This window comes from Microchirus variegatus (genome assembly GCF_963457635.1).
Source record: "Microchirus variegatus genome assembly, chromosome: 14".
Taxonomy (NCBI): Eukaryota; Metazoa; Chordata; class Actinopteri; order Pleuronectiformes; family Soleidae; genus Microchirus; species Microchirus variegatus.
This window is the reverse complement of record NC_139815.1, coordinates 10,555,326-10,579,496: the sequence shown is the minus strand read 5'-3', so window position 1 is coordinate 10,579,496 and position 24,171 is coordinate 10,555,326. Positions and strand designations below refer to the sequence as shown.

The following is a 24,171-nucleotide window of genomic DNA, read 5'->3' as shown; positions in this document are numbered from 1 at the left end:
AAACATTGAAAACACATGGTAGATGATGCGTGTTGAATATGACAGCACATTCTTTAACGGTGTAGCAGCGTGGGCGGTGCAAAGTCGGATTTTTGCGACAAAAAAACAAACTCTTATAACTTTGCGAGTCCTGGTCCAAACTGAACCAAACTTCATTGGATTGATGTTCCTCCAGCCCTGACAACGTCTACATGAAAATATTCAATTTCGAAAACAGCGCCCCCTGGTGGCAACAGAAAGAATTTTATTTGCTATTAAATCTATCTTGTCCTAGAGCTTTTGTGCTATCATCTTCAAACTTGGCGAGGTTAATGTGGACGAGTTGAGGATCAAAAGTTAGTGAAAGCTTTCTAAAATGTCGCACGGCGTACGAGATAGGGGGCGCTAAAGTTGGCGATCATTCTGATGTTGACCAAATCTCTTATAACTTTGCATTGGAAGGTCAGATATGAACCAAACTTGCCGTGGTTCATGATCGATAGTTCTTAAAGATGAATATAAAAAAACGGTCACGTTCGGAAACAGCGCCTCTAGTGGTGAGAGGATTATTACCCAAAAAAAGTACATTTATGGTGATAACTTTGTGAAACCTGTTCCGATTTGAACCAAACTTCCTTGGATCGATGACAGTCCGACCCTGAACAAGTCTACATGAAAATATTTAATTTCGAAAACAGCGCCCCCTGGTGGAAACAGAAAGAATTTTATTTGCTATAAAATCTATCTTGTCCTAGAGCTTTTGTGCTATCACCTTCAAACTTGGCGAGGTCAATGTGGACGAGTTGAGGATCAAATGTTATTGAAAGCTTTCTAAAATGTCGCACGGCGTACGAGATAGGGGGCGCTAAAGTTGGCAAACATTCTGATTTGTTAAGACAGACAACAAAACACTTATAACTTTGCAATGGAGGATCCAATGTCCTTCCCTGGATTGATGCCTTGGAGTAGTCTATATGACAATATTCAATGTCTTAACGACGCCCCCTGGTGGCAGCAGACTATGCCATCTACTGTGCAACACAAAAGAAACTGGTATAACTTTGTAAATCCTGTTCCAATCTGAACCAAACTTCCTTGGATTGATGACAGTCTGACCCTGAAAAAGTCTATATGAAAATCTTCAATTTAAAAAACAGCGCCCCCTGGTTGCTGGATATAACATTACATATCACACTTTTTTATGCTGCTATAACAGGGATTGTTGTATCATCCTCATACGTGATATGTGGGACCACAAAACCGCTCCGACCATGTCAGCAACAGACGACTTCCTGACAGGAAGTGGATCCGCCGCAACAGGAAGTAGAATGTAACTTTGCCATACATTGCCCGATCGCCACGAAACACGATATGTGAGTCAATAGAACTTCCCTGAACATGTTAATGGACACGCCTTTGACCAAACAGGAAGTCAGCCATTTTAAACAGGAAGTCCCCTGTAACTTTACCGTACATTGATCAATCTGCACGGAACTTGACACGTGAGACCAGGAACCTATCCTGGACATGTCTGCAAAAGCTAAACTCCAAACAGGAAGTGGAACGCCAAAACAGGAAGTAGAATTTAACTTTGCCGTACGTTGCCCTATCTCCACGAAACATTATATGTGTGTCAAGGGAACTTCCCTGAACATGTTAATAGACACGCTCTGACCCAACAGGAAGTCAGCCATTTTAACAGGAAGTGCCCTCTAACTTTACTGTACATTGACCGCTCTGCACGGAACTTTGTATGTGAGGCCAGGGACCTATCCTGAACACGCAAACAATGTCCTCCCGACAGAAAGTGTAACGCACTTAACAGGAAATAATATATGACTTTACTCCACAGCCCAACATCCGCACGGACGGCGCCAATTAGAACTACGACAGCAAGCAGCGAATGAACGAGAGACGAGATCAGGGCGCAAGCGACGAGGTGGGCGCGGGTCGCGACGTAGCGTCAAGCTCGAACCCGTTACCACCGCTTGCGGTGCTAGTTATTATTATTATTATTATTATTATTCTTCACACAAAAAAAGTGCATTTTTGAAGGCCTAAACGTATCCCAAACCTCACGAATTTTCGGGACAACATCAGACCTCGCTGAAAATTTTGTAAAAAAGTGGTTCGGTGAATGTGCGTCAAAAAATGGAAGTGGGCGGGGCTTCAGACTGACGCAAAAAAGTGCTACTAGGTCAATTCCTGTCGGGAATAACGTACATGAACGAAACTTGGTACACACGTTCATTAGGTTGTGCCATGGGCAAAAGTCAATCACAAGTTTTCTGTGAAACCTACAGGAAGGCCGCCATCTTGGATTGAAGGCGAAAACGGAGGCGTTTTTGGCGAATTTACAGCATAACTTGCCGTAGATACCAAAATCTACAGTTTTTGAGCAATCACCTTCAAACTTGGCGAGGTCGATGTGGACCAGTTGAGGTACGATCTAATCTGAAAAGTTTTTTGAAATCTTGCATGGCGCACGAGATAGGTGGCGCCAAAGTTGGCGAAAATTCCAAATTTTCCCAACACGCAACGAAACGCTTATAACTTTGCGATGGAAGGTCAAGTCGGAGCCAAACTTGCCATGATTGATTATGGGTAGTTGCTGAAGACACCTATGCAAAAATGATCACGTTTGAAACCATCGCCTCCTGGTGGTGGAAGAGAATATACAAAAAAAAAGTTTATTTACGATTTCGGTAATAACTTTTACAGCGATTGTAAAAGTGTCACTCAAAATGACACTGAAACATTGAAAACACATGGTAGATGATGCGTGTTGAATATGACAGCACATTCTTTAACGGTGTAGCAGCGTGGGCGGTGCAAAGTCGGATTTTTGCGACAAAAAAACAAACTCTTATAACTTTGCGAGTCCTGGTCCAAACTGAACCAAACTTCCTTGGATTGATGTTCCTCCAGCCCTGACAACGTCTACATGAAAATATTCAATTTCGAAAACAGCGCCCCCTGGTGGCAACAGAAAGAATTTTATTTGCTATTAAATCTATCTTGTCCTAGAGCTTTTGTGCTATCATCTTCAAACTTGGCGAGGTTAATGTGGACGAGTTGAGGATCAAAAGTTAGTGAAAGCTTTCTAAAATGTCGCACGGCGTACGAGATAGGGGGCGCTAAAGTTGGCGATCATTCTGATGTTGACCAAATCTCTTATAACTTTGCATTGGAAGGTCAGATATGAACCAAACTTGCCGTGGTTCATGATCGATAGTTCTTAAAGATGAATATAAAAAAACGGTCACGTTCGGAAACAGCGCCTCTGGTGGTGAGAGGATTATTACCCAAAAAAAGTACATTTATGATGATAACTTTGTGAATCCTGTTCCGATTTGAACCAAACTTCCTTGGATCGATGACAGTCCAACCCTGAACAAGTCTAGATGAAAATATTTAATTTCGAAAACAGCGCCCCCTGGTGGAAACAGAAATAATTTTATTTGCTATAAAATCTATCTTGTCCTAGAGCTTTTCTGCTATCACCTTCAAACTTGGCGAGGTCAATGTGGACGAGTTGAGGATCAAATGTTATTGAAAGCTTTCTAAAATGTTGCACGGCGTACGAGATAGGGGGCGCTAAAGTTGGCAAACATTCTGATTTGTAAAGACAGACAACGAAACACTTATAACTTTGCGATGGAGGATCCAATGTCCTTCCCTGGATTGATGCCTTGAAGTAGTCTATAAGACAATATTCAATGTCTTAACGACGCCCCCTGGTGGCAGCAGACTATGCCATCTACTGTGCAACACTAAAGAAACTGGTATAACTTTGTAAATCCTGTTCCAATCTGAACCAAACTTCCTTGGATTGATGACAGTCTGACCCTGAAGCAGTCTATATGGAAATCTTCAATTTATAAAACAGCGCCCCCTGGTTGCTGGATATAACATTACATTTCACACTTCTTCATGCTGCTATAACAGGGATTGTTGTATCATCCTCATACGTGATATGTGGGACCACAAAACCGCTCCGACCATGTCAGCAACAGACGACTTCCTGACAGGAAGTGGATCCGCCGCAACAGGAAGTAGAATGTAACTTTGCCATACATTGCCCGATCGCCACGAAACATGATATGTGAGTCAATAGAACTTCCCTGAACATGTTAATGGACACGCCTTTGGCCAAACAGGAAGTCAGCCATTTTAAACAGGAAGTCCCCTGTAACTTTACCGTACATTGATCAATCTGCACGGAACTTGACACGTGAGACCAGGAACCTATCCTGGACATGTCTGCAAAAGCTAAACTCCAAACAGGAAGTGGAACGCCAAAACAGGAAGTAGAATTTAACTTTGCCGTACGTTGCCCTATCTCCACGAAACATTATATGTGTGTCAAGGGAACTTCCCTGAACATGTTAATTATTTATGTTTACAGTGATATACACAGTGTTTTCAATACAGAAATATTTTTTATGGCTAAACAGTAACAAATAAATGTATTTGTTATAATAATTTATAATGATCATGATGTAATTGTCATATCAAATTTCTTTACTATGTATTGGTATATGAAATGTTTCACCTCCTATTTTAGGTGTCAGCGTATGACCCAGAAGACCTTGTCATGCTGTGTCTGAACAACCTAACAACCTAAAATACCTAAAATACAGCAGAACCTGCAACATTCTTGTTTTTGAAGCTGCTGTAAACAGTATGACCAAGAAATGGAGGGTCAATAAATTTCACGCTGCAGGACTTCAAGATTCGCCCAAATTAGCCCAATCACGCTGCTGTTAATGAAATATCTTGCATCTTAATTTAAATTGACAAGCAGGTAAAACTAGAGCCCGGAATTAAACTCAAACTGCGTTAATAGCCAACATGCTGCAAGACATCCAGACATGTAAATCCAATTATTTAGTTACTTTGACTAAAATGCTGACAACACAATTTCCATATTCAAAGCATAGTTTCCAGTGAACATGTTAGTGACTGTGTCTTATGCTAGTATTCCGTTAATTCAGTCATTTTAAATACTGGATCATCCTAATTTAACAACGTGCACTAAGGATTACAAACTTGTTGATCATCATGTGCATGAGTTAACAGTACAATACAATATTTTCTTATATTTTTTTTTCCATGAATGAACGAAACGATCCCCATGAAGGAAGAGGATATGGCATATTTTTTAGTAATACAAAAACAAGTTCTGCTTTCCTATAGTATATAACCTCGTATTATGTCGCTGCTATCAAACATTAACTGTGGAACACAGGCTGATACCTGGAAAAGGAGAAGCATGTGAATTGAGGTAACAGAGCTGCTGCTGCCAGAAGTTCTGTGTCATACTGTGAAGCGGTGACGCACTCGCAGAGGTGTCGTAGGTGGATGTGAATCGTGCAATAGAGTGAGAGAGGATGTCGGAGTCTGTGTGTCTTCCTGCAGAGACGCTGCTCAGTAGCAGACATCTTCCTATTAGATAGACCTCTGACCTCAGCTCTGACTTCACCTTCCTGCCATCGTTAACAGTCGGGAGAATGAATGAGATAATGATTCCTGGTGTTTTCCGTGTATAGTGTTTGTACTTGTACCTGTACTAAGTTTGATTTCTGAACCAAATGCACTGTCACTGTTTATCCATCGATTAATTTATGGTCCTGTTAATACAAGCTATGCTAGTGGTTCCAAGTTTTTATTGGTCCTATTATATATATACATATATGTGAGTTATGGAGGTCTACATACATACTTTAACTTGTGTTTTATGGTCAAAAACCTCCCAGTCGCCAATCGAAAGCCCTCCTCACTGAAGCTCCCGTCCACCGAAATTTCACCCCCAGAAGACTGACGTGAAGACAGAAGTCTTGTGATTGGCCAGCCAACGAGAGCTTTCTTAACTGTCTTGTGATTGGCCAGGTACCTGGAAGTGACGTCATTAGCACACCAGCTCCTGGAGGGCAGCTCCCCCTCTGGAACGGTGGATGCACTGCTACTCATTATCAAAACATTGTTTTAACAATGCAGAGCTCGAGAATACAATAAAACACAGCGTTCTCAGCAGTGTCTGAACTGTGTTAATTAGAACTTCCTGTCTATGGGAGCTTTAACTGAATGTCTCCACTATGTGACTTTATATTTACTGTAATAGTGTTTGATTAGGTATTAGGTTAGTTACCATTTCAGCTCGTCTAGTACATATTTATTTTCTGCCTTATTCATGTGGGCTAACAAATGAAATTGCCAAGATTTCATTTATATAATACATATTAAGTTATTGCCTCTGCCAAAGAGGTTATGCTTTTTTTGCCATTTGTTTGTCTGCGTGCAACATGACTGAGTAAGTAAGAACAGGTTTTGATTACATTTAATGGGCATGTAGTTGATGGCGTAAGTGGTGATTTGAGTGGTGAAATGTGTTTTGACATTGTGGGAATAATAGCAGCCTTTCTGTATACTTTCTCTAGTTTACATTTATAATTGTCAGGGGCCTTTAAATCTTTGCTAGACATGGCTGTGTTACTTCAAAGGTGTTCTTGACAATTGGGATTTTTTAACTATACATTTACCGTATTATGTCTTAAAGATGGAGTAAATGGCAACCACTTGGTTGGTGTTTGGTCTGAACTCGGTCTGAACTCTTTTTCTTAAATATGTAGTTACCTCATCTTAGTCTGACTATTTAAATGTGTTTGTGATTATGATCTTTAATTATCACAAACTGTGAGGATGATTTGTACATTGTTCTCATACATTCTATGACATGAATGTAGTGTGTTACTAATGCCGCAGATTCCTGACAGTCTTGTCATATTTGTGGCTTTTTTTTCTCTTTAATTGATAGACACGCTTGTAATTGTCACAATCGTAACTTATCGTTTCTCTCGGCTGTTCTCCAATTACTTTGGAATCTAGTTGTCACCCTTTTAAAGTCCCATTCATAGTTGCTGTCCTCAGTGCTAAAGTGGAGGGTGTGTCTGTGTTTGTGCTGGTGAGGGAAGGGTGTGTCGCCCTGATAAAAGAGCCATTAGCTCGCAGCCTTTATGGAGCCTTTCACTGCTTCAGTGTAGAGCAAAGTGAAAGCAGGGCCTTGTTTCAAGCCGTCACCTTGGCCTAAATAGCAGGCCTGTCTGGAGAGTGGAGACCCCATGTCACGACTTCCTGGGAGGGAAGTTGTTTCAGCTGGTGGTGCGGTGACCTGTGCACTGCTCAGCGTGGCTGTGAATGTACTTTTATTTACTTTTATGGAGACTAAAATGTCTTGGTGGATGAAACCCTTGCAAATGAGAATCTATTTCACTCTTGGCTCAGATTTGCCATTAGTTGGATTAATCTGGAAATCAGTAAAGTCAGCTAAGCTCCTTAAATCCGTGGTTTACAAATGGTGGGCGTGTTCTTGGATGTGTGGCTTTGTGAGTACCAATAATCATATAAACTAGTGTTTCCTAACCCTGGTCCTGGGGGAACACCGTCCTACATCTAAAACATGAACGATGTCCAGGGCCGGGGTTTGGAAACACTGGTATAAACCATATAGTATGAGGTAACTTTGGCTGGTTCTCACTTTGGGGGTTAATACCTTGTTTTAGGGTGAGTATTGTGTTTAAAGGCAACATTATACTTCTCCGACTGCGCAATGCGTTTTCCGACTGCGTCACCACGGAGACACCTCGAGCCTTTATACTTCTGTGTGTCGTGGTGACGGATACGCGCTGCAATTTCCCGCCCGATCAGTAGGGGTCGCTGCGCAAGGTTGTTGTGCTTCTGGCTACAGTGAGCAATGGTGTCCGAGAGCGAAAGAGAGAGAAAGACTGTTGTTGTTGAAACAGTGCCCGTTCCTCACTTTTCTGTGTCACAGAACGCAGTTTTAAGATAATTTGAGGCGAGAAATTGGCCATTTAGAGTCTAAACATGTGCTGTGTGTGTTAAGATATGACGTATTTATAGTTTGGCAGCGACGTTAATGGCGGTGAACAGCTCCACCTCTGTGGGCACTCGGGTGCGCACTGTGAGCCGGCACAGTTCGGCCTGTCCTGAGGACCAATCACAGCTCTTGCCGACTCGGTTGCCTACGCAGAGCACTTAACTCAGAAGTATAAATTGGGCTTGTGTTAGGCATTTAGTTGAGATGGTTAAGGTCAGGATAAGGGGTTAGGGAATGCATTGGGTTAGGGTTAGGTTTTATGGTTAGGTTTACAATTGTTAGGTTAGGGTTACAATCGGTGGGTTAGGGTTAGGGTTGTGTGGACCAGTTGTCACTCACACCTATCTTTGTGAGGACATTTGGTCCACACAAATTTAACTGGCCTTTTGAGGATTAAGTACTGGGTTTTAGGGTTAGGGTTAGAATCGTGTTTAATTTAGGGTTAGGCATTGAGTTGTGATAGTTAGGTGCAAAACCAGCATGTGTGTGTGTGTGTGTTTTTAAAGGGGGTCTGTGTAGGAGGAAAGTAATCTTTTAATCTTTCTTTGGATGTAGTTAACCTTGTTGCTGCTTGACAAAGACGGAAGAATGGGAATGTTTTCTTGGCAAATGAAAAAGATTGGCCGTTTGCCTTTTTCAAAAGACAGTGTTTGACCTCACCGTCTGCCCTCACGCTGTGAAATTCCTCATGGCCAATGATAAACTCAAGGTTTGCATGATAAGAGGAAGTATTTGAATTGCATTTGAAGATATTCAGTTTTTGATCTTTTCACAGTGAGAAGAAGGAAACTGAATGGTGTATATATGGGTATTAGGGTTGGGACATATTTTTTTTGGTTTAGATTTATTTGTAATATGATTCTCATTTATTGTGATTCTACAAGTATAGTGACTCAGTGGAACAGTAGATTTTTATGTTCCTTGTAAAACAAGTAGCGAACTGGTATAACATATTGGTTATAACTTCTCTTGTGAAATGAACTTGCACCTCATATCAGTATCTATAAAAGAGATAAGTCTTTTTAGGGATAGAAATGGACTCCCCTTGTGCACAGTTACTCGGCAGGGATCATATAAGGGGCTGGAATCCAGTCCACCAGGTTTGTCTCAGTATGAGATCTCAGCGTGTGTTTCGTCTGTGGCCCAGCGCTGACATGGACACACAGCAGGAATGTGACACCATAATTTGACTGAAAATAAATTAAATGTTAAACACGAGGAGTTCAGAGGTTACAAAAATGCCTGGTTATGCATTTGTTAAATTCGTCTATATCATAGGTGTGGATATATTATATCCACACCTATGATATAGTTCCATGTGAACCATATGACTAGATTATGTTGACATATTTGCTGTTTGCAGCATCATGGAAATTAACAACCACGTGCTTTACTTCAATCAATAACCAGTTAACTTGATCAAGAAACATTCATTTAAACAGCTCTTCACACAGGATATCATTACACTGAAGAAAAAACACTTCCATAGACTAAATCACTTTGTTATTAAGTAAACCTTGACTCATTTTAACCATTAAATGTGCAATAAGAGTTGTAGAATGTTATTGACTATGGCATTTCTTTTAATTAATCTTTGTACAGGGTTAGGGCCAAAACTGGGATTTTAGTTGAGTGTTTTTCAGTAAACAACAGTAGCACAGTACAGTGAGGAAACCTGAACAAATGACAAGTTACTGCAGGTGTACCTGGCTGACTGTATGTGGGACATAAATCATCAGCTTAATGTTCTGTGTAACAAGATCCCTTATTATGGAAATTCAGTGTTAATGCTTGTTGCCACCTGACAAAACTGTAAATATAATTCCCATGGTTACATCTAAACAATGACCAAGGACCTGAGAACTCTTTGCCTCCACCCACAACACAGCAACAACTTAAGTCATTAGTGTGGGAGCATTTTGGATACTGCAGTGTTAAAAATAATGCTTTAGAATCTTAACTTCCCAAGGTAAACCTACAGAGCTACTTTCAAACTATAAGTACTTGGGTTTTCCTATCGATTGTAAGCTCTCCTTTAAAGCACATGTTGCCAAATTGGTAACTAAGCTCAGGGTAAAGCTTGGCCTCTCGTACAGAAATAAATCCTGCTCTTGCTCAAAGACAGAAAACCTTTAGTATCTCACTCATCACGGTGAACTTTATATTAAATCTGAATGACCTTCTCTGAGTGGCTGTTATTAATCTATGACTCCTCTTGGCTTAGTTCCTCCATATCCTAAGAACAGAAATTACCTGAACTTAATTTCACTTGGGGCCTTTTATTCTATCTTATAAGACAGATACAGAGGAACCAGTAAACAGTGCCTGTGTTTTTAATGTGTTACTCTGACCTCAACTCCTGCACTTTAAATGTCAAGCAAACTTTGTACACTGTGTCTTAAATCTCTACTATTTACTATGACGTGTGCTGATGACCTCTTGGCCAGGTCACTCTTGGAAAATAGACGGCTCTCAATGAGTTCTGCCTGTTTAATTATAGGTTTAAATCAAATTTTAAATTAAAACAGACAATGAGTTGTTTCACCTCTCCATATGTTTTTTCCAGGTTTCTGGTTTCCTCCCACAGTCCAAAAACATGCAGATTTGGGGATGAGGCAAATTGGACACTCTAAATTGACCATAGGTGTGTGTGTGTGTGTGAGAGTGAATAGTTGTTTGTCTCTATTGGGGCTTCCACACTGGCAGAGCTCCATGCCGGTTCCGGTTCCGGTTCCCAAACCCAAATTTCAGAACCAGAAAAGTTGTTTCTCAAGGGATCCAAGAAATACCTAGTTCTTCCCTGCGAAACGTGACATCACCAGTGGGCGTGTCATATTCTATTTTGTGAAGACGAGTGTAAAGTAGAGGAAGTGTGGAGATTTCACGGGTGTTGGTGTGTTTATGTCCGCCTGAGTAATGCGGAGTAACGTCCTCCTACTTTGGTTCCTCTTAAACTGGTGTGATCGTGGGCTGGTTTTGCCAGAAAACACCAAGGTTCACAGACTCCAGAACGGAACCAGAACTGTGTCCATCTGAAAGCCCTATATGTGGCTCTGTGACGGACTGGCGAACTGTCCACGGTGTACCCCGTCTTTCGCACTATGTCGGCTGTAGATGGTGGAGTTGTTTCACACATAAAGTGTACAAACTGGTGGAAATTGTCAATCACTGTTTCCCACACTTCAAAATCATGACGTCCCATGACAATGTTTTGTTTTATCCAGAAACCAAGACACTATATTTACTGTAATAGATGAGGAAAGAAAAAACATTAGCACTTTAACATTTGAAAAGCTGAAATCACAGAACTTGCTTTTTATTTTATAAGACATAACCCGCTCGACTATCAAAACTGCTGGAGGTTAGTTGCAGCCCTATCAGTGTAATGCATGTCTGTTCTCCTTCTCCTGTCCTTGCAGATGGATGGAGGCCTGTCTGGACGAGGAGTTACCTCCTACCACGGAGTTAGAGGAGGGACTGAGGAACGGTGTCTATCTGGCCAAACTGGGAAACTTCTTCGCACCGAAGACCGTCTCCCTCAAGAAGATCTACGACCGCGAGCAAACGCGTTACAAGGTGAAGACGCGAGTCATATTCATTCGGTTTCATGATTAAGATGAGGCATATGGGTGCATTTGAAAGGGGAAAGTTCGACTTGTTTTTAAGCATGTCCGCTCTGCTGCTAGTTCAACCCTCTTCCTGACTGGGTGTATTACCAGAGCCACAATTTATAGTCGTTACAAAAGCAGGAAGTGTCACTCAAATGCTCCCAAAGTGTACACACAAAATACCAGTGTGCTCTGTCGCCAAACTGTGACTGAGCCCTGGAAACAGAGTCCCATTATTTAATCACGGAAAACTGTTCTGCCTTTTATGGAGCCACAGAATGATTAAAAAAATGTTTTCTTCATTTTGGTCAGTAATACAACATAGATAAACTTGGATAAAATTAAAGTCCATGTGTAAGTCTTGAATTCCAGTGTGGGACAGCAGGTCTGTATCCATGTTGTGAAACATTTGGCTGAATGGAGCCTTGTTTTACAGTCTCTGTTGTCTGAGGCTGAATTGGAGCCTTTAATGTGGGAGTTAACAACATGTCTGCTGGGTCCTCACATTTGCTTTCTCTCTTACAGGCAACAGGTCTCCATTTCAGACACACAGATAATGTCATCCAGTGGCTCAACGCCATGGCAGAGAAGGGCCTGCCAAAGGTGAGAGCGAGTCGCATTTCCACTCACAAACTTTAATAATGTTGCTAACATGCAAATGAGACGTCACATCCACATAACTCTTGTTTTATTCGATAACGAATACCTGCAGTTCACATTACCTGGACATTTTCTCGCCCGCTCCAAAAACAGACACAGCAGCATTTTTAAACTTTGTATGAAAACTCTGGGGAAGCATTTACTCAGTTACACACATTCAGTTCATGATTGGTTCTTATTGGGCACAAGCTCTGTAAACACCTAATTTCAGTTTCATTTTCACCTTGTCATCAGTTTCATTATAGGAATCCTCTCTCTTCCTTTGCACTTTAAGCAAACGGCTGCAGATAAGAGAGTCTGCTTTTCCGTTTACTCCAGTTTACCAGTTTTTCTTGTTTAGCTGAATCCCATTATATATGTTGATTTGCATGTAAGCATACATTAGTTCTGATATAGAGCTGATTCTGCAAATGTAGCCTCAGTCATATTGATACTCATTTTAGTAATCTCATCTCAACGCTCAATAAAATCTTAACACGAGTATATAAAAATGATTGATTTTATGACATCATTTTAAATGATAACATTCAAGTTTGTTATGTTGGTGTTGAATTTACAAACGTACAACACCCAAAGCCACTTGCAGAGACCTGTTTTTTTTCGATTAACATAAGTAAAGCGGCAGTGAACTTGTCCCATTGATGTGGTTCAGTGAAATTTGAAGGTACGCACCAAGAAAAAAGCAAAGGAAAAAGAAATTACTTTTTATTATTTTATTATATTTACTTTTGGTAACCATAATGACAATATACATATATTATAAAAAAAAAAAAAAAATTATTAGACCCTACAGTATTTCAGATATAGGCCTCTACCAAACGGTTGAGATGTCTGTTCATAATAAACCTTGTTTGCATAATTCATAAAGTACAACATTCACAAGTTTTTAAGTGTTAATGAGATATAGTGACTTAACGTGTGGTCGATCAAATGTACCTTAAAGTACCTTAAAGGGATACTTTTTTTTTGTTTAAAAATAAGTGACAAACAAGCAACCTGGAAACAAGTTTTCCATTCATTTCAAGTTGATTTCCATCGTGAAAACCATTGGCTGTAAATGAAACGTCCATTTCACACACCATATGTTTCAACATATGCATAGACTTCCTGCTTGTCTCCCCTGAGGAAACTCTACATACTTGTGACTATGAAAAGAAACTTGCTGTTTCAACAGAAAACACCCCAGTGGCTGACCTGAAATCTCTAATTTAATGTGTGCCACAAAGACAATACCAGGGCGTGTGAACGCACATTTTCATTGCATCATCCCCAATTTCAGCTACTACCCTCAAACACTCCTACACTCATGCTGCGACATGCTGTCATAGGTCTGTGCTGCTCTGATTCACCGTTTTTTCCCCCCTGACTGTTTCAGATATTCTACCCGGAAACCACAGACATATATGACAGAAAGAACATGCCACGCTGCATCTACTGCATACATGCACTCAGGTACTCTGTCTGTTTGCGTCTCTCTCTCTGTTATTTTAGTGTGTCTGATTATTTAATTAATTAATTTAAGAGTCAGCGTCACCTGTGAATCACATGAATTCTTCAGGATATTCACCTCAAAAGGGTGTTTACGTGACAAGCTGTGTACTCTGTGTGCACATCTTTGGTATTTTTATGAGGTGAAAGGTGCCGTTCCTGAGCAGAAAGGAATTCAGTGGCACATGAAATGAAGCACTGTGTTTTCATACGGTATCCCACCTCTGGTGAAATGGATACAGGAACCAACTGAGTCAGAAGTTGCATGGTGCTGGTATTTGTATGACGGCTGCAAACCAAAAAGCTGTTATAGGCTTTTGATTTGAAATTAAATTGAGGGAAATTAAAATGTGGGGGGAGACGGTGACCAAAAAAAGGTATGAAAAACGAGATATTGTGAAGAAAGTAGGTAAACAATAGTTGGGAATTGGAACTAAGTACCTTAAATCTAAGTACCTTAGATTTAAATAAGATATAACTTATATCAACCTTTGTTCTGAGTAGGCAGCACAGTTGAACTAGTTTGCCTCACTATGTACCAGGACATGAACAAGAAAAATGACAACTCATAATTCCACTTCGCTATAAAACTCAAGAACAAACTTCCACAGTTTGCTTAAAGGTCCCGTATTGTGCAAAATCAACTTTTTAATCATTTAAATACTTATATGTGGGACTCTTGAGGCCCTATCAGTGGGCAAAGTGTGAAAAAAGATGACTCACTCATGTTTTTTTGGTCCTCCTCAGTCTAAGTACAGGAGATAAAACACACGATGTTGACATCCGCACTCATTGTGACGCCACGATGCGCTAAATTCCTGGAATTGTTGTCTCACAGAGCTCCGCTTTGACTGTTAAACACGTGTGCTGGCGAGGTCAACTGTACCTGAAAACGTGAAGTCCGTGAAAAGTTCTATTCTTGGCTCCACAGTGCAGCACAGAGTTCTACACAAACTTCCAGCCTCAGAGGATTTATCTGTCCAGTGGATACATGTTATATGATGGCAATGTGCCTGCTAGAGCCTGCAAATGATCACTTTTCCAAACGCTAATTGCTGTTAGCTCCCAGTAGCCTCTGTGGCTGATGTCATTTCCTGTCCCTTAAGTTTCGTTTTTCTGACCTGTCACCTCTCACCCTAACCGATTCTATCGCTGTGGTAATCAGGTTGTACTGAAACTATCTAATGTGTTGTGCATTCATTTCACCCATGTTTGCTAATGGTGTTGTTTATATGTGTGTATTTTAACAGCCTGTACCTGTTTAAGCTGGGCCTGGCTCCACAGATCCAGGATCTGTATGGAAAAGTCGATTTCACTGGTAAGAGGTTTTGAACTCATTCATGAATCGGTGCTCATCTGTTTTCCTCATCCTGCCCCTCTTAACTCAAATATGTGGTCTTAAATTCAGCAGCAGTGTTAATTGCCAAGAGTGAAGATCACTGACGGCACAGAGGAGCGTCTGCAAATGCAAAAGTCATTAGTAATTGCAGGAGTTTTTTTTCCCCCCATCAGTTGATTTCCTGCTCAGCTCCCTGTCCCAGAATGCAGAGGCAGAAATCTAATTATCACACATGAGCCAGGAACAGTCTGTTTCCACAGTCACGTCCACTCACTTTTTCAACCCAGCCCCCACGTCTTCTTTTTTTTCCCTTCTTTTTTTTTCACTGTGGATCTGTTCCTTTTCCTCTTGTCTTCTCTCCCCCAGAGGAGGAGATCAACAACATGAAGAGTGAGCTGGAAAAGTATGGAATCCAGATGCCCGCCTTCAGCAAGATTGGCGGGATCCTCGCAAATGAGCTCTCAGTGGATGAAGCTGCATGTAAGAGGGACTCGTACCTTAAATATATGTGTATACGTATATGTATATGTATATGTATATGTATATGTATATGTATATGTATATGTATATGTATATATATATATATGTATATGTGTTTATATATATATATGTATATGTATATGTATATGTATATGTGTATATATATATACATGTATATGTATATATATATATGTATACATATATGTATGTGTGTATATACATATGTATATGTATAAGTGACTAAAAGTGATATATAAATAAATATAAATAAAATACACACACATATATATATATATATACATATACATTTAAGCACAGTTGTAACTGTGACTAGTCGATGTTTACCCAGTATTTATTGTAAAATAACGGTAGCTTGACTTTACAACTTTACAAATTCTGTTATCACTGACATTTAAAGAGGATTGACGTGACTAAAAGTGATATATTAGTAAACTGTCAATGGGTTTGTCTCGTAAAAAAATGTGCGCGTGATACTCAATCATGTCTTCAATAAACCTGACATGATAGACCAGCAGATATTTGTTAGCACTAGGTCAAACAGGTTTTACCAGTAACATTAATTAGGGTTGCACTCCAGACTCTGCAGAGCCAGGGTCGTGCCATTGTTCAAGTGTAAGGGTATTTGATACTTTAACAAGAAGAAGCTGTTTTTCTTTCTGAAAACTGCACGCACGTTGCTGTATTTTCTGGATTAGTTCCAGTACAGTGATTGAGCGATACAGTAATTATAATGTAGGGTCATTATAGCTTTTGTAAAACAACAAATCTAATTATAATCCAAATCTGAGACTTTAGCACAGTGCTGTACCTAATTACTAATCGTGATTTTTACACCTCACTGTAAAAGATTAAACATGAGATTAAACCGATTAAACATGACTTACTCTATAATTAGTTTTGCAGCCGGTTGTGAAGTAAACTCCTGAACGTCCTTCTCTTCTCACCTCAGTGCATGCTGCTGTGATCGCCATCAACGACGCCATCGACCACGGCATTCCAGAGGGAACGCTGGCTGCCATGCACAACCCAAATGCCATGCTGGTCAATCTAGACTCTGATTCCGCCCGTGTGTACCATGACACTCTGTACCAGGCCAAAGGGGAGAAGGTGGCCAGCTCACGCAAAAGGGTAAATAGTGAATTTATCCACCACGGGATAGTTTTGACGGATGTATAATTATTCATTGCTTACGTCTACTTTGCCAATAGGTAAATTATATCAATTACTTAAGTTATTTTAGTGAAATAACTGTGGATAATATGTTCAGTCGTGCTTATATGGAATGGTCTAATGTTTTGCTCGGTGCTTTGACAGCAAATGGAGAATGCTGAAGCAGAGAGGGACATCTATGACGAGCTTCTCACCCAGGCTGAAATCCAGGGCAACGTCAACAAGGTCAATGGTAAGTCATGAATGTCACAGACACGCATATTTATTTGACCGATTTGGGTCATTTGTCTCGGTTTCCAGCTGAACGGCCGTAAAATATTGACCTTTCTCCAACAGTGAGTAATGCCTTGAGGGCAGCTGAGGAGGCTTTGCTGAGTGGCAACGAGGAGAAGTTGTACGAGGCCCTCAAAGCCATGGGCGTTCAGAACCTGCGGCCGGAGAACAAAGGCTGGTACCTCAAACAGCTACAGGCTGACCGGGAGAATAAAGAGCAGGTTAGGGATCACTGTGGAATTGAATGTGAATGAAATCTCTGTTTTCTTTATACTAACCACACCTGGATTTCTTCTTGATTAGGCGTCTCCGGGAGAGGCTCTGACAAGGGATGAGTTGCAGAGTGGTGTGGATGTGGCCAATGACATTGCAGAGGGCTACCTGAAGAGTATGTGTTCTTTCTCCTTACCATTTTCAGTATATTTATTATTAATAATAATAATAATTCAACCACTATTGTTAATTTGTTATGCGTGTGTCTAGTGTTTAAGGCAGTGGAACGCATCAACGCTGCCATCAGAGCAGGTGTGCCAGACAGAACAGTGGAGGAGTTGATGAACCCTGACGCTCAGCTACCCGAGGTTTACCCCAACGCGGCAGACCTTTACCAGAGAGAGTTAGCCAGCCTACAGCAGCAGAGTGCCGAGGTACCAATGAGCAAAGACGCACTGAGAAAATAAAAAGCATAATTCATATCAGTCAATTTTATATATCTGGTGAGACTGTGAGAAAAGATATACGATTCTTGGATACGATAAAACCTGGAACCATATGTCGTTTTTTCCAAATAACAATTTTTTTAGATGTAGGGCTACTCATTTTGAATAATGCAGCAAACTCTACAACATTCTGGAACTCTCTCTTCTGATACACCTCTAAAAATATTAATGTTTACATTAAAAATCTACTCAAAGTAATTAAACTAATGCACCTTTATTTAATATGACCACACAGTGCAACTCAACAAAACCCCCGTAGGCGATGATTCAAACTCAAACCTTAAAAATGTGATAAAAAAAAAAAAAAAACAGCCCAAGAGCACATAAGTCAGTCATAAGACGGACTGTCAACCCTGCGGTGATGAGCCAAACTCCCTTTCCACTTTTCCATGGGCCGCCAGAAAGATCCATCTAAGGATTTTATGGATTGATGGGTAATTGAAAATGGATACGAGTTGGAGAATCAACTTTTCAACCCAGCCCTTCTTATTTATGTAGATATGTAGTGCACTCAATTTTAGGAATCAATAAATTATGGGGGAAAAATTCATGCTAAAAAGTCTGTTTTGTGTGTCAGACCAAAGGAATGCATCGTTGGTCACTTTACTCCCTTAGAGGACAGTGTAAAGTGTGATTTTCCACCATTATTATGTTTGAACAGTCATCGTCTACTGCTTTATCCTCCACATGATGGTTGTTTTTGGATGGAATGTAAACTTCACACAGAAAGGTCTGGATAAGGATGTGAACCAGCAACCTTTTTGCTGTGAGGCTTTAATAAAATTAGTTATAGCCACTTTAAAATACCAAATGTACATTTTTCCACCAACGATAAAGCAATAAAACATAAGATTAAGACAAGATGGAAAAGGATGGATAGAAGTAGTAATGGGTGATGAAATCCAGACAAAGGATCTAAGGTTGCAAGCATTCAAAAACATGCAGGAAGTGGAGAGAAGACAGGCTTGTGATACTGTCTGTTAAAACTAGTAAGAAGTGAACTTGCATGAACTCTGAACTATCTGGAGGAGAGAGAGAGTGGTTTATCTTGTTATCTTGGTTTTGATATACTAGGTAAATTTGCGCTCTCTGTGCCGCAGGGCTCGCTGTCCCACCCTGAGCTGCTCGTTGCCGTGGAGATGCTGTCAGCGGTGGTGCTGATGAACGAGGCGATGGATGTCGGGGACCGAGCTGCCCTCTGGAAACAGCTGTCCAGCTCTGTCGCCGGGCTCAGCAACGTTGAGGATGAATATGCACAGAGGTGAGCACCCCGTGCATACAAACACTGTGATGCACTTGATTTCTGAACAGACTAAATGTTGATTTGAATGTGGGCCTGTGTGTTCCTCAGGTATATGGATGAGCTGATGCGTCTCAAGGCAGCAGCAAGGGAGCAAGGCAGTGAATATCTGACCTGGAACGACATCCAGGCCTGCATCGACCAGGTCAACCTGGCTGTGCAGGAAGAGCATGAACGTAAGAGATGGACACACTCACACCATTTACATAAACAACTAAAGGGGATATTATGCAAAATCAACTTTTTAATCATTTTAATACTTATATTTGGGACTCTGGAGGTCCTATGAGTAGGCAAAGTGTGAAAAAAATGACTCTTTGACGTTTTTGTGTTCCGCCTCAATCTAAGTACAGGAGATAAAACACGTAACGTTGACTTCCGCACACATTGTGACGAGAGAGCGCAGACGAGGGCAATAGTATCCGGAGCGGAAATCCGCTAAGTGTGCTATTCCTGTCTGCACAGTGGAGCACAGAGTTCTACACAAACTTCCAGCCTCAGGATTTACGTGTCCAGTGGATACATTTTATATATGTCGGCAATGTGCCGACTAGAGTCGGCAAATGATGGCTTTTCCAAATGCTAACTGCTGTTAGCTGCGGGAGCCTCAGTGACGCTGACGTAGTTTCCTGTGTCTCATTTGCATTTAAAGAGACAGACACTCAAAACTGAGCGTTCTGAACAGGGCTGTTTTGGCAGAGTGATTGAACTGCTGTGGTGCTTCATCCTTAAGGTATTTTGACCAAAGCATGTCACAGACATGTTCATGAGGACACCAGGGTTAACTAATAGAAATAGGGTATAATATGTGTCCTTCAAACACATAATATGTCATTTCTGCCTCTAGGGCTCACTCAGTTGAAACAATGGGTCAAAATGGGAACTGTTCTGTTGTGTCTGCTGTAAAAGGCAATAAGTAGTCGTGAGCCAGTAGTGAAAAATACACACAATAAGATGAAAAAGACAACACACTGACTGTAAATAGTCATACCAAATATTACCTTTCCTCACTCACTGACATGTGATCCAGAATTGTCCTGAAAGTTATAGCAGAGACGACCAAAATGAAGGTATGGGTTTCTATGGATGTCAAAATAATGTTATAAATAGTTTTTGTAAAAGTGATAATGTTTTTTTGTTTTTTTTTAATGCAGAGATGTTACATATTCTATCTTTAATCTCTGTCAAACTCTATGCCTCCAAACCACATATTTATTAAAATAATAGTTAATATTGTTTTCTCACCAGTAATGTATCAAATGACGGTGTGAGAATAATATAACAGTGTGGACACAGAGCACAACCTAACTCTTTTGCGGCAATAGTTGGGGAACAGTGCAGTATTTAGCAGCTGTTCACAGAGGTCGAGTTGTAGCTGGTGTCTCACACATCTGTCTGAATATCTGCAGGCATCGCAGCCATCGGTCTGATCAATGAGGCCTTGGATGAAGGGGATCCCATGAAGACCCTGGCCATGCTGCAGAATCCCTCGGCTAAGCTCACAGATGTGGACCCGTCTGTGGCTCAGCACTATCACGATAAGCTGCTGGAGGCCCGCAGAGAGAAGGCCCACGTAAGACACACCCACAGTTAACAGTACACCAGTTGAGAAAACAGACTGCTGTGAGGATGAGAATTTAGACGTGTTCTGGTCACTGTGTTCTTCTCCTGCTCCCTCACATTATGCAAACACTTCATGCAAACAGTGTGTCCCTACAGTTACCTGCCTCTAATCTTCTGACTGAGATGTTTTATTGCACCTCATACAGTTGGAACTTATCAGTTCTTTACACAATATGACTGGACTTATGAACCACGACAGTAATGGAAGATGTAGTTATAGCAAGTATAAATATGAACCTAAACAAGCAGCAGTTGTGAGATTTTGTATTACTAGTGCAGTGCCCATAGGAAGTATGTATTCCTATAGTCGGAGCTGAAGAAGATTTTTTTTTTGATAAGGAACGTAAAAGCTAGCATAATACAAACACTGTGCAACCTCATTAGGCACAATGCAAATGTTTTCATTAGTGGCTGATAGTCACGACAGCTAGCTACGCTAATGCTAATGGAAAAAGAAAACATTTGCCTTGTGCCTAATGAGGTTGCACAGTGTTTGTATTATGTTAGCCCTACGCTAACGCTAATCGTAGCCTCGCTAGCTTACCTTCGGAAACGGGTTCGCCAAGTTAGCCGCAAAGTGATAGCATGCTAATGCAAAATAAATATGTGCTTGCGGTGAATGGACACCGACTTTGTCGTTTAACAGTATAACACCATGTTCTGCGTTGAACCGTGTGAAAGTGTCTCACCCACCATGAGGACAGCCTCTTCACTCCCACCTCCCTGCTCCAGACAGCGCAGCTGCTGCTGATGAGCCGCTGCCTGCCTGGTGTAGCGTGATAAATCAGTGAAAATTTGAAAATCAAGGATGCACACCATCGGGCCATGCTCGACCCAAATTCAAAGTGTTAGGGCGCTCTGACTAACAGTCAGCAAGATATACCTGTCACAGACACACACACACACACACACACACACACACACACACAGATGCAACTTGTTTTATAGATAGAAGACAGATAAATTAGTAATTCATACACATACATCTATATCTAATTGTTCATTATTTGCTATTTTTTGATTATGTATTACAATACAGTTGAAGATCCGAGTTGGAAAATGCTCCAAATGGAGCCCTCATGTACTAGTTTTACTAAAATTTCATACAAATTAGGGTATTTATATCCATGCTAACTTAAAGATCAATTATGCAATAAAGTAAAACAAAAAGATAATGTATTTATAAAGAAAAATTGAATAATTCTTCATAGCATGAGGCTGATTCAAACCATATGCCAAGGCGAAAATAACCATGATCTAAGCACAGGATTGATCATTCGTGGCTGCGGCTGCTGGAGATAAAGTCAGACGTCCTTCTAATGGGAAGGTTGCCGGCCAAATTCCTGCAGCACATATGTCAAAGTGTCTGTGGACAAGATAATGATGCTAAATTCACCCTGATGCCTGTTTGATTTAAATGTGTGGGTGACAGTGAAGGACTGCATCGATTTAAGTGTGGCCGAGTGAATAGGATTTGCAGAGAAAGTGCTTTTAAGGGTTTTAAGATGAGTCAAATGCTGTTTTTTTCTCATTCACCATTTATTTTAGCAGAGGAATTGTCAGATATGATCTTTTTAATCATTAATGATTCAGCCAAGGAGGGGTTTCTGATGTCACCTGCAAGCCTCAAAGTTTAAAAAAATATATATTTGTTTTTCACATGCTCAGTTATTATTTGAATGAATGGTGGAAAGACACAGAATCATGCTTGACATGCTAAAAACAAGCTGATGTTGTTTTGCTCTGTGATGTAATAGGTCAACCAGAAACTGCCTCATACTAATGAGCTGAAAGAGGGTTATTATTATCTTAGGGGGGTTTTTGGACATACTTTATTGAATAAACGGATTCATTGTTAGTGCTTGTACACAAGGACAAAGACAATAGTCCAGTTAAACGTTGTAGTTTAGCTGGAAATGGAAATGTACTGACTGAATGTGTGGTCACTGCTCACAATGATCTCAGATTCTGATTCACACAGCTCATGTGCCTCAGGCCTCTGAGCCACGTGTGACTCGACCAAACTACCGATGACTTGTGTGATCATCGTTTCACCCACTCACTTCCTGCCTGTGTGTCTGTATGGGTCATTTACTGTATATTTGCTTTCATGCGTTTCATCATTTCATGGAACCGTTGGCACAGGTGCTCTATCCTTGTTGAAAAGGGATCATCAGGTCAGGTCCCTGCTCTTTCTCGCTCATTTGCTTCGGCATCACAGGCTGACGAGTGTGGTTTTTGGTATGCGCGCGCGCGTGTCTGTGCTGAGCATTTGCATAGAATACCACAAGCGCCATATTTGGGTTGGTTTTGCTGTCGTAGAGAAAGCAAAGGTCGACAGGGCTGCAGGTGAGGTCTCGCTGCAGAAGCTTTGCATGACTCTGTCACGGTGCACAGAGGTTCAGAGGAAGTGGAAATCACTAAGCATTTATGTTAGAGGTTCTTTTGACTTAAATTAGTTCTCAGTGCATCTATTTTTGTGACTTGTAAACAAGAGTTTCACTAGCTTGGTCGCTGCCCAGGCCGTTTTAAATGTCAGCATCATCTAAATCCTGTAACACGTCATTGAGAGGCTTGTCTCACTTTCAAAACAGGACGAAAATGGCTTGGAAAAGAAAGCAAACTATTTTTTCCTGCAGATTTAACAGGCGTAGGAAATGACAAGCTGGGCTCCAAGTCCTCTACTTCCATAAAAGGGCAGAAAGCTGACCATTATATTAAATAAGTGAGACCCATGGGCACACACACCAGCCCTCTGGTTGTTGTTCTGCTGAACATCGTGCTGCTTTGAGTGGATGAGCTAAAGATAGAGGAAGTGGTTAACGCAGCAGGAGGATCATCCGGAAGTGAGGGTCTTCCCCAGCTGAGATTGAAGGATCAAAGTTCCTTCCAATAGCTCAGCGGTGATGGAAACAACTGGTGATAATAATCCAGGCTGTAAGAGAGTCACAGGCACGTAGTGACAGACTTGTTTGGTGCTACCTCATTATCAACAGTTAGTCAGTGAGACAGTCTGACAGATGTTGGCTTTGACTGTGGGCTGAGGGCTGTGCTTAGATAAACAGCAGGAAGTCCTGCCCAGACTCCACTGACTAACAGGCTGAATATAGTCTACGTCAGGGGTCACCAACGTGGTGCCCGCGGGCGCCTGGTAGCCCGCGGGCAGCCAATACGGTGCCCGCGGGCTCACTTCACTTCACCTCACTTGCATGTATCCGTATGATCGCTCAGTAAAATATCTTTGATATTGTTTATAAACACTGGTAATCGTTAGGAGTAAGCACTGGAATGAACGTGTATGCAGCTGAATGCATAATATTAATCATTTAAATGGTAAACAAAAAAAATAAAATGTTAATGTGGTAGCCCTCCATATTATTCTTAACCCTTCAGGTAGCCCTCTGTCTCAAAAAGGTTGGTGACCCCTGGTCTACGTTCTGTGCCCCTTCAGATGGTTATCGCTCGACTTTGCTTCAACAATTGCAGCTGGGACTGTTCTTCTCTGTGTGTGTTTCCAGGCCTCACATGCTTAAGAGTCTAAAAACAGTTTCATGGTTTCTTAGAAAGAAAAAAAATTCTTTCTTTCACTTTTTTTAACTGAGGAAGAGTAGAGC

At 41.0% G+C, this 24,171-nt stretch overlaps 1 protein-coding gene across 1 annotated transcript in view; it reads left to right on the top strand.

Annotated features, from left to right (window-relative positions):
• iqgap1 (IQ motif containing GTPase activating protein 1) overlaps window positions 1–24,171 on the top strand; it is a 90,246-nt gene that overhangs the window by 53,685 nt on the left and 12,390 nt on the right. The window contains exons 3-15 of the mRNA XM_083901125.1: window positions 11,296–11,452; window positions 12,010–12,087; window positions 13,520–13,596; window positions 14,883–14,950; window positions 15,338–15,451; window positions 16,422–16,600; window positions 16,787–16,874; window positions 16,979–17,136; window positions 17,219–17,303; window positions 17,399–17,562; window positions 18,735–18,895; window positions 18,986–19,110; window positions 20,344–20,507. Coding sequence (XP_083757251.1) covers window positions 11,296–11,452; window positions 12,010–12,087; window positions 13,520–13,596; window positions 14,883–14,950; window positions 15,338–15,451; window positions 16,422–16,600; window positions 16,787–16,874; window positions 16,979–17,136; window positions 17,219–17,303; window positions 17,399–17,562; window positions 18,735–18,895; window positions 18,986–19,110; window positions 20,344–20,507 — 1,618 coding nt within the window. The remainder of the gene's footprint in view (window positions 1–11,295; window positions 11,453–12,009; window positions 12,088–13,519; window positions 13,597–14,882; window positions 14,951–15,337; window positions 15,452–16,421; window positions 16,601–16,786; window positions 16,875–16,978; window positions 17,137–17,218; window positions 17,304–17,398; window positions 17,563–18,734; window positions 18,896–18,985; window positions 19,111–20,343; window positions 20,508–24,171) is intronic.